Consider the following 16,691-nt stretch of genomic DNA (forward strand, 5'->3'; position numbering starts at 1 on the left):
AATGTATTCCAGTTAACTGTTCATCATTTTCTTTAATAATTGATCTTTTTTATTTAAAATTTACCTATTACAGTTAAAGATTTATAATTTTAATTGAAATGTCATCCCTTTGGTTGACAACTGATCGTTTTTTTAGTTAAAAATTCAATTTTTTGGTACTTTAGAGACAAATTTAAGAAAGGAATTATGTCTTTAGTATTACTTAATTATTTAATTAATCGATGGTGCATATATATTTAAGAATATTTTGTAATATAAGTTTCGAACGCTTTCTAAATTAAACATTTCAATCGAATCCTTAAAAACTGAAAAAAAAACAGCATTATTTATCATAAACTCGCCAAATTGTATAAATATTTTGAGTTAATTATTATAAAAAGTGCAAAATATTTGATATATCGAGAAAAAAACCTGGAATTGTTAAGAAATTTTCTTCCAGGATTTGATTTTAAAAGCTGATTTCAAATGTACTTAATTCAATTAAAAGTGTCTAAACTTGAAAATTCTTTCCAATTCATTGAAATTGTTTGTAATTGAATTTGAATTGATTTGAAGTCTTAAAAATTTATCCTGAAGTTGTTTCACCGCGAAAAAAGTACCATTCGGTCCCTATATTTTATCTCATAGGGACTGTGTGGCCTGAAATTTTCCCTTTGAAAAATTAGTCTGATTTTAATTGTTTTTTTTCCCCGTCCTTTTGGATATTTTTGTTTGGAAGGTCGTCGAGGCGGGAAAAACGAGCGCGGCAGCAACAAGAACAACAACAAGGGACGGAACAATCAGAATCGAAACGAGCGCAACAATGGCCGGAGGAATAATCAGCCGAACAACAACGATCATGGACAGGATCCGGACGCGATTTGCGTTTACTACATGCAGGGAAAGTGTCATCGGGGTGACGACTGTCCATTTTCCCACAACGCTCTGCCACCACGGAAGATGGAGTTGTGTAAATTTTATCTCATGGATTGTTGTGCTAAGAGGGATAAGTGTCTTTATATGCATCATGACTTTCCATGCAAATTCTTTCATACAGGGTTAAAGTGTAGTCAAGGAGACAACTGCAAGTTCTCGCATCTGCCCTTGAACGAGCAGGTAATTTATATTTTAACATTTGAGAGAGGGTGGCCGCAACAAAAAAAAAAAGAGAGAAAAAAAACGAATTTTTTAACCAAAAATGGTTGAGTTTTCAGTTTGAAAATTAATAATTGGCAAAGACATCCTTTTTGGTTAGAAATTCATCTTTTTTTAGATTAAAAATTTAACATTTTTTTTTTATAGAATATTAACTTTTTGTTTAAAATTTATGTTTAGTTGCTGATAAGTCAACTGAAATCTTTTTTGGAAGAAAAATATTTTTTTAGCAGATAAATTGCATTTTTCTTGGATATAAATGTTATTAAAAAGTTTTAATTTTTTGTTAAAAATTTGATTATTTAAAAGAAAATTAACTTATTATTTATAGTTATTTTTTTGGTGTACGAAACGAGAAGTGAAAGTTTTCTTTGGATGAAAATTTAACTAATTTAACTGTTTGAGAATTTAACTCTTTTTCGAAAGTTTAACTATTTGATTTTAAAATTGATCTGCTTTAGAAGAAATTACACCTTTCTTGGATAAAAATGCAACTGTTTGGTTGAAAATCCAACAATTTTGTTGAAACAGTTATACTTTTTGGTTGAAAATTCTGCTGATTTTTTGCAAATTGAACTATTTTGTAACAAATTTACTTTTTTATTTAAATTTAATATTTTGGGGTTAAAAAGAGAACTAAAATCCTTTCTGGATGAAAATTTCACTGTATTTTTGAAATTTGTTTTTTTCTTTTCAATTAAAAATTCGTCTGTTTAAAGAGAAATTTCAGCTTTCATGGATAAAAATGCAACTATTTGTTAGAGAAATTTACTATTTTGTTAAAAATTAATCCTTTTTTGTTTAAAAATTCATATTTTTAAAAATTTTATCGGGCTAAAAAGTCATCCTTCTTGGTTAAAAATTCAATTTGTTACGTAGAAACTTATTTCTTGTTTTAAAAATCTGCGAAAAATCATCTGTTTTCGCAGAAATGTGGTTTTTTAAAATAAAAATACCACTTTTTGGTTAAAATTTAATCTTTTTTGCTTTCTTTGCTTCTTTCTTAACAAAAAAAGAAAAATTATAAATAAAATACTTGCATTTTTTATAAAGAACTTGAATTTTTAAATAAAAAAATTGAAGTTTTGATTAAAAATGGACAAATTTTTAACAAAAATATTCCAATTTTCAACTGAAAAGATCAATTTTAGACAATGTAAAATTATGGAATATTCAACTGGATTACTTGAATTTATAATTAAAAAAATTAATTTGGAACTAAAACAGAAAAACGAATATTCAACAAATGCCTTAAATTTTTAACTTGAGGATATGAATTTTAAAAAATTGTTAGAAAATAATTTCATTTAATTTCTAACTAAAAAGTGGAATTTTCAACTAAAAAAATTTATGATTTTAAATAAAAAAAACAGTTGAAATGAACCAAAAAAATTTAGTTAAAAAATTAATTTTATACCAAAAAGACGAGTTTGTAACCAAATTAAAATGTTAGCAGAGTTAAAAAAAAGGTTCAAAAGTTTTAACCAAGTAGTTGCATTTTCAAACAAAAAGATAAATTTTCAACCAAGAAGATTAATTTTCTCTGAAAAACGATTTTTTGAACAAAATTGTTACATTTTTAATCAAAGAAATAAATTTCCACCAGATTAGCGAATCTTGAACAACAAAAAAGAAGATTTTTTAACAAAATATTGGAATTTTCAATTAAAAAACGAATTTTGAATACAAAGTTTTAAAATTTTCAAACAAAAAGATAAATTTTCAACGAAGAAAATTAATTTTCCACCCCAAATGACGAATTTCCTTAAAAATGTAGGAATTTGTAAATAAATAATTGAAGCTTCTACTTAAAAAGATAAGTTTTGATTAAAAAATGGTAAATTTTCTACCAAAACATTTTAATTTTCAACCAGGAAGATTAAATTTCAACCAAAAAGGACAGATTTTCGACAAATTGAATCAATTTTCAAAATTTCAGTTAAAATAATTAATTTTTAATATAGGAAACTCAGTTTTCAACAAAAAAATGCAATATTTTGTATTTTAAACAAAAAAATATTCCAATATAAAATCAATAACAATTAAATTTAACCAATAAGGACGAAGTCAAGTTAAAGTTTTTTTAAAAAGTTGAAGTTCAAATAAATTCTTAGGACTTGGGAAAAATTTTTGGAAATTTTTTCAAATATTTAAAACCCTACAAAAATTATCTCTACAAAAATGATTAATTTTATAAATAATTAATAAATATTAAAATATTATCCTGGATAATTGATTTAAGTCATTGAAATCTTTGGAAATCTTATAAAATCCCTTTGAAAAATTAAAAAATTTTAAACACTTTGAAATTATTTCAAATTATTGGAATAAATTAAAAATTCCATAGAATCTTTTAAAATTCCTTAAATTTTGATCAATTCTTTGAAATCTTTAAATTATTTAAAATCTGTAGAAATGCCTTGAAATATTCGAAATTCTACGATAATTCTACGATATCGAGAGCTTTTAAAATCCCTTCAAATCATAAAAATTAATAGAAATTTTTTTTAATATCCTAAAACTTTATAAAATATTTAAAATCCTTTGAAATACCTTGACATTTTGTAAAGCTCTAGAAAAATTCTTAGCTTTTTTTGATTAAATTCGCTAAATTCTTGAAAATATTTTTAAATTCGGTCAAATTATTAATTTGAGACAATTTAAAAATAGGTGAATTTAATAGTGATTAACCCATGGTTTAATTATTTATTTTATTATTATTATTCTTGAAAGAAACATTGCTAAAGTGATATATTTATTTTAAAAAGTGGCTTTTTTTCTCTCTTTTTTTTTTTAATTCCTGATTTTGAGGTTTTCCTTGAGCCGTGGCCGCCACCCTGAATTAAAAAATTCTTTTTTTATGTTTAAAGGATTTGTGTTATGCAGTTTTGTTTTGCTTATCAGGTGAAGAATATTCTACTCAAACATTTGGAGACGGCGCCGAAAGAAATCCTCGGTAACTTCCCAAGGCTGAGCAGAGACGGTGCTTTGACCATGATCAACAACACGGAGAAAAATTTGTCCCAGGGCCAGGAGACCAATCAAAAAATTCCGAGTCTATTCGAACTGAATATTGGAAATGAAGAAAAAGATGAAGGTAAAAAAAGGTCTTAAATTTGCCAATAAACGGGATTTTTCATTCACTAAAAAAAAAAATCTAAAAGAATTATTACAGTTCTGACTTTGAACATGATTTTTTTTGTTGAAAAAAATGACAATTTTGAGCTGGTTCAGGGAATTTTCCAAGAAAATTACAATCTTTGCTTTGGAACGGAGATTTTTTCTAAAAAAAAAAAAAAAATACATATATTTTTGGCTTTGAAAAGGGAATTTTTAAAAGAATTGTAATTCTGATGTAATTATATATTATTCTGAGTTAGATCACTGAATTGTCAAGAAAGAAATATGAGATTTAGATCTGGAATAAATAATTTTTTTAAATTATTACAATGTTGACTTGAAACGGGGAATTTTTGAAAAGAATTCTCGTTTAAAACAGGAAATTTTTGAGGGGAAAAAAATGGTAAATTTGAATTTGTTCAGGCTGAATTTAACTGTTTTTGATTAAACATTGAAATATTTTTTGATTGATATATCAATTACTACATTTGTCGTTCAGAATTGATCTTTTTTGGAATAAAAATCTAACTAATTGGTTGAATGTTAAAACTCTTTTGTTAAAAATTTTTGTTTTTCTTTTTAATGAAAATTTAACTATTTTAGTTGAAACTTTAATTATTTTGTTAAAAATGTATTGTTTTCTTGATAAAAATTTGTTTTAAACTGAAAATGTAAGTATTCCATTTAAATATTCCATAATTTTAGTAAAGTATCCATTTCGTTGATTGGACATCAGGTTTTTAAATAAAAATTTAACTTTTTAATTTTTGGTTGAAAAATTATCATTTTAAGTTGAAAATTAATCTTTTTGGTTTAAAATGCAACTATTTCAGTTGCAGATGCATTAACTTTTTAAACTGAAAAACGAACCTATTCAATTTTAGATTGAAAATTGATCTTTTTTAGTTAAAATTTCATGTATTTTATCGAGAATCCCTCTTTTTTTGGTTGAAATTAATCTTGTTGATTGAAAATTCATCTTTTGGCTTAAAAATTCATCTCTTTGTTTGAAAAAGTAACCATTTTTTTCTTAAATAACTTTTTTTTTGGTTATTTATTTATACTTTTTTTTTACTGAAAATGTAAATATTTCATCATATTATTGAAAGAATATCTATTTAGTTGCAGATTAATTTTTTTAATGACAATGTAACTTTTTTAGTTGAAAATTCCTATGTTTTGTGGAAAATTTGGCTTTTTACTAGAAATTAATCTTTTTGGTTGAAAACTCATCGTTTTTGTTAAGAAATAAACTATTCCAGTTGAAGATAAATCATTTTAGTTGAAAATGCATCTCTGTTTGAAAATGTAACTATTATTTTTAGATTATTTTTTTTTTTGTTGGAGATTTTTTTTTACTGAAAATGTAACTATTCGAATTGAATATTCCATTATTTTACTTGAAAGTTCATCTGTTTTGTTGAACATTAATTTTTTTAAATGAAAATGTAAGTTTTTTATTTGAAAATTCGTCTTTCGTAAAAATTAATCCAAAAAATTTATCGTTTCAGTTGTTTAAGAACTGAATATTTTTTATTTAAAAATTCAAATATTTTGTTGAAAAATAGCCTTTTTGGTAGAAAATTAATCTTCTTATATAAAAATTTGAGTCATTTTAGTCAAAAATTCATGTTTTAGTTGAAAGTAAAACTTTTTCTTAAAATTCACCTTTTTGGTTCAGAATTAATTTATTTCAGTTGAAGATTTATCATTTTAGTTGAAAATTTATCTTGGTTGAAAACTTGTTATTTTTTTTTGGAAAACTAATTTTTTTACTAAAATTTAAATATTCATTTTTGTCGATTTTTTTTTAAACTCATAATTCAACTATTTGGTTGAAAAATCTTGGCTTGAAAATTCGTTGTTTTTTTTTATATAAAATTAATCTTGGTTGAAAATAAACATTTTTAATAACAATTTAAGTATTCAATTTTTGTTGGAAAATGGGTCTTTTTTATTTCAAAATTAAACTATTTGATTGAAAAATTGTATTTTTTTAGTTCAAAATTCGTAAACTTCGTTGAAAACTCATGTATTTTCTTGAAAAATCATCTGTTTTGTTGAACATTAATTTTTTTTTATGAAAATGTAACTTTTGTATTTGAAAATTCGTCTTTTTAGTAAAAAATTAATTTTCTTGGTTGAAAATGTATCGCTTCGATTAAAAATTCAACTATTCCATTTAAAGACTAATCATTTTAGTTGAATTTTTGTTTTATTTCACTCATTTCAGTCGAAAATTCATCATTTTAGTTGAAAATCCATCTCTTTGGTTGACAATAATTTTTTTAACTAAAAATTTTACTACGCAATTTATGGTTAACGATTCATATTTTTTAGTTGAAAAATTATATTTTTATTGCAAATTAGTATTTTCTGGTAGAAGTTTTTCTTTCTTCTTGGTTAATAATTCATAATTTTAGTTAAAAATTTATCAGTTAGGTTAAAAATTAATTTTTAACCGATTATTTAAGTATTCTATTTTGTTTGTTTGAAAACTGAATCTTTTTTATTTAAAAATTCAAATTTTTTGTTGGAAAATCGCCTTTTTGGTAGAAAATTAATCTTCTTGCTTAAAAATTTGAGTATTCTAGTTAAATATTAATCATTTTAGTTGAAAATTCATGTTTTATTTGAGAGTAAAACTTTTGCTTAAAATTCATCTTTTTGGTTCAAAATTAATTTATTTCAGTTGAAGATTTATCAGTTTAGTTGAAAATTTATCATTTTAGTTAATAACTTGTTTTTTTTTTGTGGAAAACTTTTTTTTATGTGAAAATTCAAATATTCCATTTTTGATTTAATTTTTTTTAAACTCAAAATTCAGCTATTTAGTTAAAAAATCTTTGTTCAGAATGCTTTGTTTTTTTTGTAGAAGATTAATCTCGGTTAAAAATAAAAATTTAAGTATTCAATTTTTGGTGGAAAATTGATCTTTTTTATTTCAAAATTAAACTATTTTATTGAAAAATTGTATTTTTTTAGTTCAAAATTCATAAACTTCGTTGAAAATTCATGTTTTGGTTGAAAGTCAAACTCTTTTGTTAAAATTAATCTTTTTAGTTTAAAATTCATTTATTTAATTTGAATATTTATCGTTTTAGTTCAAAATTTATCGCTGATTGACAATTTTTTGTTTTTTTTTTCTCTGGAAAAATAATTGTTTAACTAAAAATTTAAATATTCCATTTTTGTTTGATTTTTTTTAAAATTCAAAATTGTTTTTCTTTTTTGTAGGAAATTAATCTTGTCTGAAAATTAATTTTTCAAATAAAAATTTAAATATTAAATTTTTTTGTTGAAAACTTGATCTTTTTTATTCAAAAAATCAACTATTTTATTTAAAATTTGTCATTTTTAGTTCAAAATTCATATAAATCGTTGAAATTTTATGTTTTGATTGAAAGTAAATTTTTAAAATTAAAATTCACATTTTTGGTTAAAAAAATAATGTATTCCAGTTGAAGATTTATTATTTTACTTGAAAATTTATCACGCTGTTAAAAAATTTGTTGTTTTTATTTGTGTGGAAAACTAATTTTTCTAACAGAAAATTTAAATATTCCATTTTTAGTTGAAAACTGGATCTTTCTTATTTGATAAAAATTCATATGATTCGTTGAAAATTCATGTATTTTGTTGAAAAATCGTCTTTTTTATAGAAAATTAATCTTTTTGTTTGAAAATTCTAATATTCGAGATAAATAATCATTATTTTTAGTTGAAAAATCATGTTTTGGTTGAGAGTAAAACTCTTGTTAAAATTAATCTTTTTAGTAAAAAATTTATCACTTCTTTGAAAAATTGTTTTTATTTTTGTGTAGAAAATTAATCTTTTTGTTTCAAAAGTCAACTGTTTGGTTAAAAATCTTCCTATATGGTTGAAAATTCAATATTTTTGCTTGAAATGTTAAAAATTTAAAGCACTAAAAAGATTAAATGAAAAGTTTTTCTTCAAATTTATGAACTTTAGAAACAAATTTGATTATTAATAAAATTATTTACTTAATCGATGGTGCTAATAATTTTTCAAAGCTTTCTAAATTAAACATTATTTGTTGGAAAAATAAAAATTTAACTATTTAATGTTTGGTTGAAAAATTATTTGTTTTAGTTGCAAATTAATCTCTTTTGTTGCAAATTAATGACCAACTATTTCTTTGAAAGTTAGTTGTTTTTGTGTTGATTTTTTTGTTTAACTGAGAAGAAAAAAATTATAAGAAATTTTCGAAACCGTGTAAAATAAGTTCCGAGACGATTGTTTCTAATAATTGCGCTTATATAATTAAAATGTTTATTTCAATTAAAAATGTTCAGGCGTTGGTGGGATGGAAGATTTGAGTGGGCAAAAGAATACCATGAAGGAGAGGAAACCCTCTGGAAAGAAGACTCGCTGGGGTTCGGATGAGGATCGAGTTCCGTACGAGCAGATTATGCTCTTGCAATCGGCGAATCAACTCGGCCTCCAACTTCCAAATGCTGCTCTCGATCTTGCCGTTCAGGAGCATCTCCAGCAGCAATTGATGAGACCCCAAAAAATTGCAATGGATTTCTACAGTGAGGCGAATCTAAGCGATGCGAACAAAGCGAAAGTGAAGGAGGACTTTACGAAAGACGTGGAAGAGGACGAAATTCGGGCACAGGTAATTTCCTTTAAACTTTTTCCTTCACTTTTATTCTTTTTTGTCCTTAAACATATTTTTGTTAACCGAGATTTTAACAAAACAGCTAAATTTTCAACAAAAAAAGTGGATAAATTTAAAAAAAAAAAAAGATTAATTCTCGACGAATTACATAATTTTTCTACAAAACAGTTGAATTTACGATTAAATTTTTAGTTGAATGTTTAAGACAATTAAAAAAAGAAAATAATTGAATTTCTAATTTAAGAAGTGTTCAGTTAACATTTTTTTAAATTTTAATGTTTCTAGCTTAAAATTCCTTAAAATTATATAATTTTGAAAATTTTAAATTTCATTGATTGATTTTTTAATTTAGAGTTTCGAAAATGATAACGTGGATTTATAGTTTTTCATGTTGAAAAATGTTAGTACCTTTAATTTTATAAACGTAAATTATTGAACATTTGAATATTAAAATTTTTTAGTTAAAAAACTTTACATTTCAATTTTAAAAGTTAAAAATTCAACAGTTCCACTTTGAGTGCTTTCATTTGCAGCTCAGTTTTTATTACCTCAAGTGGAATATTTTGTAGCTTTAGAGTTCTATTTTTTTAAATTTATTGACCGTAAAAAATGTTTGTAAACCAGGAAATGACTGCGAATTTATTTCTTCGATTTCTCTTTGTTAAAAATTCTTGTTTTTTTTTCTTGTAGAAACTACACCTTTTTGGTTAAAAATGTATGTTTTTAAATCATATATTAATATATATGTATATATATTATATTAAAAATTGAACTATTTTGTTAAAAAGCCAACTTTTTGGTTGACATTTAATCTTTAATTCAACTATTTCTTTGCAAATTAACCTTTTTATTTGAGAATTGGAGAGTTTAGTTGAAAATTCAACTGTTTTATTGAAAAATCCTTCTTTTTTTTATTACTAATTAATCTTTTTAAATAGAAAAATCATCTTTCTTGGTTGACAATTAATCCACTTAACTTTTTTGTTTGAGAAATTGACATTATGGTTGAAAATTCAAAAATTTGGTTGAAAACTGATGTACATATTCTGTTAAAAATTATTTTTTTTTTTGTAGAAAATACAACTCAAGGTTATTAATTTATATTCTTTAGTTTTAAATTCAATTAGTTGATTGAAAATTCATTTATTTTGTTAAAAATGTATTTTATAAAATAAATCGGTTGAAAATTTGAAGAATGGACGATTTGGTTGAAAATTTATTTCGGTAGGTTACAAATTCAACTCTTTTTTTTTTTTTAATTTAACTGTTTTGTTGAAAATTCCTCCTTTTGGAATAGAAATTCATCTTTTTAAATAAAAAAGTCATCTTCCTTGGTTAAAAATTAACTTTTTTTTTGTTCAATTGAACCAATTGGTTGAAAATTCAATTCGGTTCTTTAGAAATTCAACTGTTTTTTTTTTAATTCGTCCTTTTCAATTGGAAATTAATCTTTTTGGGTAGGAAAGCCGCCTATTTGGTTAAAAATTAACTTTTTGTTTGAAAATTCGGCCATTTGGATGAAAATTAATTAGTTTTTTAAAAAAAGTAATCTTTTTTAGTAGACAGTTCATCTTTAATTCAACCATTTGGTTGAAAACTAAACTTTAAAAATGGTTTGAAAGATGTCAAAGCAAGTTTCAAAATTTTGCAGAATAAATAAAAAATGCAGTTAAAATTTGAATAATTTTTAGAAATTAGAAGGCTTAGAAGAAGTAAAAAAAATAATTTTCCTTATATTCGTGTGAAAATTGTAAATAATTTTTTATTTTGAAAAGTGAACTATAAGAGAAAATTGAAAAAAGGTTTTTAAACATAACAAACGATTTTCTAAAATTTCTAAAAATAGTTTAGAAGATTTTAAAGCAAAATGTTTGAATTTAGTAAGATTGCAAAGTAAAAACGAATAAAAATCGGGTAAATTCAAAAAATATTTCGTAGAACTGAAAATAATTTCGAACGTTTTCAAGAGAATAAACAAATTTTCTTAAAATTGCTGGGAAAATTTAGAAGATAGTTAGGTAACTTTTAAAAATTTGGAATGATATTTGAAAATCTTGAGAAAAATTCATGCCAGTGAAAAGTATTTTCATATTTGAAAACTCTGAAACATTTTCGAAAGTTTATCAAATATTTCTTGATTCCTTTCAACTTCTAAACAATTAAAATTAAAAAAAAAACACAAATAAAAATTAAAAGCATTAGAAGTTAATTTTTTTTTTTTGATCATTGATTTCGATAATTTTACTTTGAAATAAAAATTTTCATGATTTATCAATAATATATTTTTAATTCGGAGGTTCAGTTCTTCCTTTATTTTTTTCCTTTATTCCTTAAGCTTTCCAAGTATGTTTAAGATATTTAAAAAGAAAATTAATGAATTTCTAATTTAAGAAGTGTTCAGTCAACATTTTTTTAAAATTTAATGTTTCTAGCTTAAAATTCTTTAAAATTATATAATTTTGAAAATTTTAAAGTTCATAGATTGATTTTTTAATTTAGAGTTTCGAAAATGATAACGCGGATTTATAGTTTTTCATGTTGAAAAATGTTAGTACCTTTAATTTTATACGCGTAAATTATTGAACATTTGAATATTAAAATTTATTAATGAAAAAACTTTACATTTCAATGTTAAAAGTTCAAAATTCAACAGTTCCACTTTGAGTGCTTTCATTTGCAGCTCAGTTTTTATTACTTCAAGTGGAATATTTTGTAGCTTTAGAATTCTATTTTTTTTTTTTTAATTTCATTGACTGAAAATATTAAATTTTCTTTAAGTCTAATTTAATTTTAAATTATTTTTTTGTTTACAGTCGAAGGGTAAAGCCGCCCAAGCAGGACCAAAAGACGTCGATTTACGGCAGCTATTGAGTGGGACGAATAAACCGACTCGTGTTGTGTACATAGCAGACGAGATAGCAAATATCACTAAATCGAAAGTGGACGAGGAGAGTGACCAGGAGGAAGAATCTGATCTGGTGATTGAAATGCCGGTCGAAGAGGAGGAGCCCGAAAAGGAAAAGGACCTCGGCAATTCCGAAGGTGAGATTTCTAATTAAATTTTTCATCAAAGTTTTCACGGTCATTTGAATTACGAAATTTGAACTCTTCAAACTGATAATTTTATGTTTCAAGTCATCAAAACTGAACTACAAATAAAATTTATCGCTGAATTTTAAAGTATTAAAATTAAAACTCAAATTTTGTTTTAATCAAACGCTCAATAATTTATATTTATAATATGGAAGCTCTTAATACTTTAAAATTGAAGAATTTTTCGTGAAATGTCATCAAACTGCAACATTTTTAACTTATAAATTGAAGAGTTTCAGAAAAAAAAAGTTTTCAGAAAAAAATATTTTGTCATTTGCAACTCTATGATAATATCAATAATAAAAAATTGCCTTTTCCAATTCATAAGAAAATAAAAACCAAAATAGACCCATCTAATTCAATAAAAAAAATTCCAATAAATACAAATAAATGGTAAAAAATTCATCCCCTGAACTCAATAAAAAATGAAAAACAACCAAAGTTTCCTTTTGTGATTCAGATAAATAAAAACTAAAATTTCATCTCTTCCAACTCAATAAATATGATTTAAAAAATTTAAATTCTCTTTAATAAAATCAAAATTCCAGATTCTTTTTTACGAATTTTGGAAACCTTTTGAAATTATATACACCTTAAAATTAATTATTCCAAAGGAAAAATCAGTTTGAAAATTCCCTTCTAAAATTTGTTAAAACTTCTAGATATTGTTTAAAATTATTCCAATTTTTTCATAAAAATTTTGGAAAATCTTTCAGGATAATCTTCCAACTAAAAAAAAAATGGAAAACCAAAATTGGCTTCTTTCACTAAAGATGTTAAAAGTAACAAATTTTCGTCTTCCAAAATAGAAATAAATGGGAGAAAAAATTTTTTCTCTAAATTCAAGAAAAATGAAAAAAGAACAGAATTTCCTTAAAATTGCCGTCAAATTTTCTAGATTCTGTTTTTAACAATTTTGGATCATTAAAAAAATTTCCCGTGAATCTTGAGCAATATTTTTTCATTCTCTTAAAACCTTTCAAAATCCTTAAAAAGCTTCCAAATTTTATTTCGAAATCTTTTCAAATGAATTTTTTTTTAACTTCTAAATGTGTCATAAAGTGATACGAATTTTTCGTGTGAGAAATCTTTCAGAATTAAAAAAAGCTGCCTTAAAATCTTTCAGATTTTTTCGACATTTTTCGAAATATTATGAAATCATTTAAAATTTTTCTTACAAATTATTTTTTAAAAGTACAAACTCTTGAAATTTTACCAGGAAAAAAATTAAGTACTAAAATTTATTCCTTTTCTTTTAAAATTAGAATGGTGAGATTCAAAGTTTTTCTATAAGCAGATAAATCCTTTTAAATCGAATTATTTTATTTTTAAGTAGTTTTAAATTAATAATTGTTCAGTTTGTTTTTTACGCAGAAAAATTTAACGATTTCGCGTACAAATAAAAAAATGGTACAATTAAAATTGTAACTTTCAAAATTTAAATTTAGCAATGAATTTTTAAGGATTCCGTTTAAAATGGTTTAGTTTTGAATATTTTTTTATAACTTCTCTTTTTAAGTGAAAAGTCAAATATTGTTAAATATTTCAAATTCTATTTTTTTTTTTCAATTAAAAAATTTCTAAATTAAATGGTTTCAAAGATTTCTGGTTAAAAAATTGAAATCCGTGCTATTATTTTCCAATAAAATGACAAATAAATGGACCAATAAAATGAAAAATGTTCAAAATTCAATCATATCAAACAAATTTTAAGTTAAAAACATTAAAAATTGAACTTATAACAGAAAATTTTTTAAATTAGAATTTAAATTATTTTTATTTTAAATCGATAAGTCAATTTTTCAGGTAAAAAGTTCATTTTTCAAAAAGAAAGATAAAATTATAACTACAAATTATGACTTTTCTACCAAAAAGGGAAATTTTAAACTAATAAGATTAATTTTCTAAAAAAAAGACGGTATTTTCACAAATTGCATTAATTTAAAAAAAAACAGTTTAATTTTTAAATAAAAAACATCCATTTTTAATAAAATAAAAGAATTTTCATCCAAAAAAATCGACCTAAAAATAATTAAACTTTCGGTAAAAAATTCCTTTTCATCCAAAGAAAAAACAAGTTTTCAATCAAAATGGCTTATTTTTCTACCAAAAAAATGAATTCTTAATTACAATTATGAATCTTTAACACAAAAAATATTATTTTGAACATTCAACATTTTCATAGGAAAAAAATCACTTTCCACCAAAAAAGTCGATTTTTTAAAACAAAGTACGTGAATTTTTAGTGAAATGAATGAATTTTCAATATAAAAAAAATTAATTTGCATCCAGATTGTTAAAGTTTGAACTAGAAAAGGTCAATGTTCGACCCAAAATGGAACGATTAAATTTTCAGTTGGAAAAATTATTTTTCATCCAAAATGATGAATTTTCAACTAAAATTATGAATCTTCAGCTGGAATTATTGAATTTTATACCTACCGAAAAGACGAATTTTGAAACAAAAAGGATTAGGTTTCCACATAAAAGACGGTATTTCCACAAATTGCATGAATTTTCAAAACACAGTTTTAATTTTTAAATAAAAAATATAATTTTCCAACTACATAGTTGAATTTTCATAAAAAAATAAATATAATATTTCAACCAAAAATATAATTGTTTAATTTTCCATTAAAAATCGAATTCTTAAAAAATCAAAACATTGGGTTTTCAAAAAAATAATTGAATATTCTACTGGAAAAATTACATTTTTAGTAGAAAAATGAATTTTCAGCAAAGTAGTTACATTTTTAAAAAGTGATGAATTTTCAATTAAAATTATTAATCTTCCAACAACAAAAAAAGTAATTTTTAAGAAAAAAGTTTCTGAAAAATGTAAAAGGAAAAAAATATATATAATTCTCAAATATTTCCTCTTCGAAATACTGCCCAAAATTCGGAAGAAGGAACTTTTAAATTGTGACGAATTTTGTCTTGGAACAGGGATTTTTTAAACTCTTTTCTTCTACATTCCAGTTTTTGAAAGTTTGTCTTTTTTATTTTAAAGCTTACCTGCTTTCGCAGAAATTAAATCTTTTTTTTTTTATAAAAATGCAACTGTTTGGTTAGAAATGAAGCCATTAAACTATTTTCTTGAAAACTTAACTCTTTCGTCGAAAATTTACTTTTTATTTAAAAATTATATTTTGGTGTTGAAAAATGAACTGAAATATTTTATGGATGAAAGTTACACTTATAAAAAAAAATTGTTTTTTTATTACAAATTCATCTATTTAGTACAAAATTGATCTTTTTTTGGATAAAAATGCAATTATTTGGTAGAGAATTGAACTATTTTGTTAAAAATTTATCCTTATTGGATGAAAAAATTCGCCTTTTGGATTCAAAATTCAATTTTTTTTTCGTAGAAACTTATTTTTTTGTTACAGAAATTCAATTTTTGATGTTATTGAGTTAACTGGAATCTTTTTTGGATGAAAACTCAACTTTTTTTGTAATAAACAATTCTTCTGCTTTAAGATAAATTTCATATTTTTTTTTTTATAAAAATGCAACTATTTGCTAAAGAATTCAACAATTTTGTTTAAAAGTCGTCCTTTGTGGTTCAAAATTCGTCTTTTTTAATTGAAAATTCATGGTTTGATCGAGAGAATTCGACTAAAATCTTTTTCAATAGAAAATTCAAACTATTTTTTTGAAAATCGATCTTTTTGATTTAAAACTTCATCAGTTATAGAAGAAATTTCATTTTTTGCATGAAAATGCAAATTTTTGGTTAAAAATCGTTCTTCTTTGCTTGATAATTCAACTAATTTGTTTAAAACAATTGGTTGAATCGCTTTCTTAAGAAATCACTTTTTTGTTAAAAATTTATATTTTAACTTGAAAGGTCATCTCGTTGATTAAAAGTTTAATTATCTTGTTATAAATTAATCTTTTTTAATTGAAACTTCAACTACTTGAGTCAAAGTTAAACTTCATTGTGAAATTTTTTTTATTGAAGGCTTATGTTCGGTTGAATATTTAACTGTTCAGTGGAAAATAATTCCGTTTTTGTTGTTGTTTAGAATTAATTTTTTAACAGAAAATGGAACTCTTCCATTTTTTAAGATTGATATTTTTAGTTAGAAATACGCGTTTTTTTTTTGTAAAAAAATTATTTTTTAGTTAAAATTTCTTTCTTTTGTTGTATAAATTTCATTATTTTTTTATTAAAATATAAACTATGACACTTTTTCGTTGGCAATTTGTCTTGTTAGGTTAAATATTCAACTATTATGGTAAAAATTCAATTATTTCGTTGAAAATTCCAGTATTTTGTTAAAGAGTTATCTTTTAAAGCAAAAAAAAAAACTTTTTTTTTGTTTGAAATAAATTATTGCATTTGGAAATTTTAAATTTGTATAATTGAACACTAATTTCTTAATATGCCTGAGCTAGAAAATAAGTTATATTCAACCGCTGATATAACCTGAACAATAAAAATATTGTTAAAAATAAAAATTCTATTATTCTCGGTTATATAACCTGAACTTAAATTCTCGGGAATTTAAGGGCATGTGACACAGCTAAATACCTATATTACCGACCACAATTTTTCAGTTCACTGAATGTTTTTTTGAACCTAAGAAGTTTTTTTGTAAATAAAATATCGAGCTGAAACTTTGGGAAATGTATTAGAGTAAAATAAAGTACGTTTAGGTACTGCATTTTAGTAGGAACTTCACTGAAAAT

At 23.2% G+C, this 16,691-nt stretch overlaps 1 protein-coding gene across 3 annotated transcripts in view; it reads left to right on the forward strand.

Moving 5' to 3' along the window:
• Window positions 1-16,691, forward strand: part of LOC117170611 (protein suppressor of sable) — a 36,627-nt gene that overhangs the window by 16,787 nt on the left and 3,149 nt on the right. For 2 of the 3 annotated variants that reach the window (XM_033357490.1, XM_033357491.1), the window contains exons 4-7: window positions 719-1,095; window positions 4,039-4,231; window positions 8,572-8,897; window positions 11,714-11,942. In XM_033357490.1, the coding sequence (XP_033213381.1) occupies window positions 719-1,095; window positions 4,039-4,231; window positions 8,572-8,897; window positions 11,714-11,942 (1,125 nt within the window). The remainder of the gene's footprint in view (window positions 1-718; window positions 1,096-4,038; window positions 4,232-8,571; window positions 8,898-11,713; window positions 11,943-16,691) is intronic. The other variant, XM_033357492.1, reaches the window with a different exon arrangement.

The sequence above is a fragment of the Belonocnema kinseyi genome, chromosome 4 (assembly GCF_010883055.1).
Source record: "Belonocnema kinseyi isolate 2016_QV_RU_SX_M_011 chromosome 4, B_treatae_v1, whole genome shotgun sequence".
Taxonomy (NCBI): Eukaryota; Metazoa; Arthropoda; class Insecta; order Hymenoptera; family Cynipidae; genus Belonocnema; species Belonocnema kinseyi.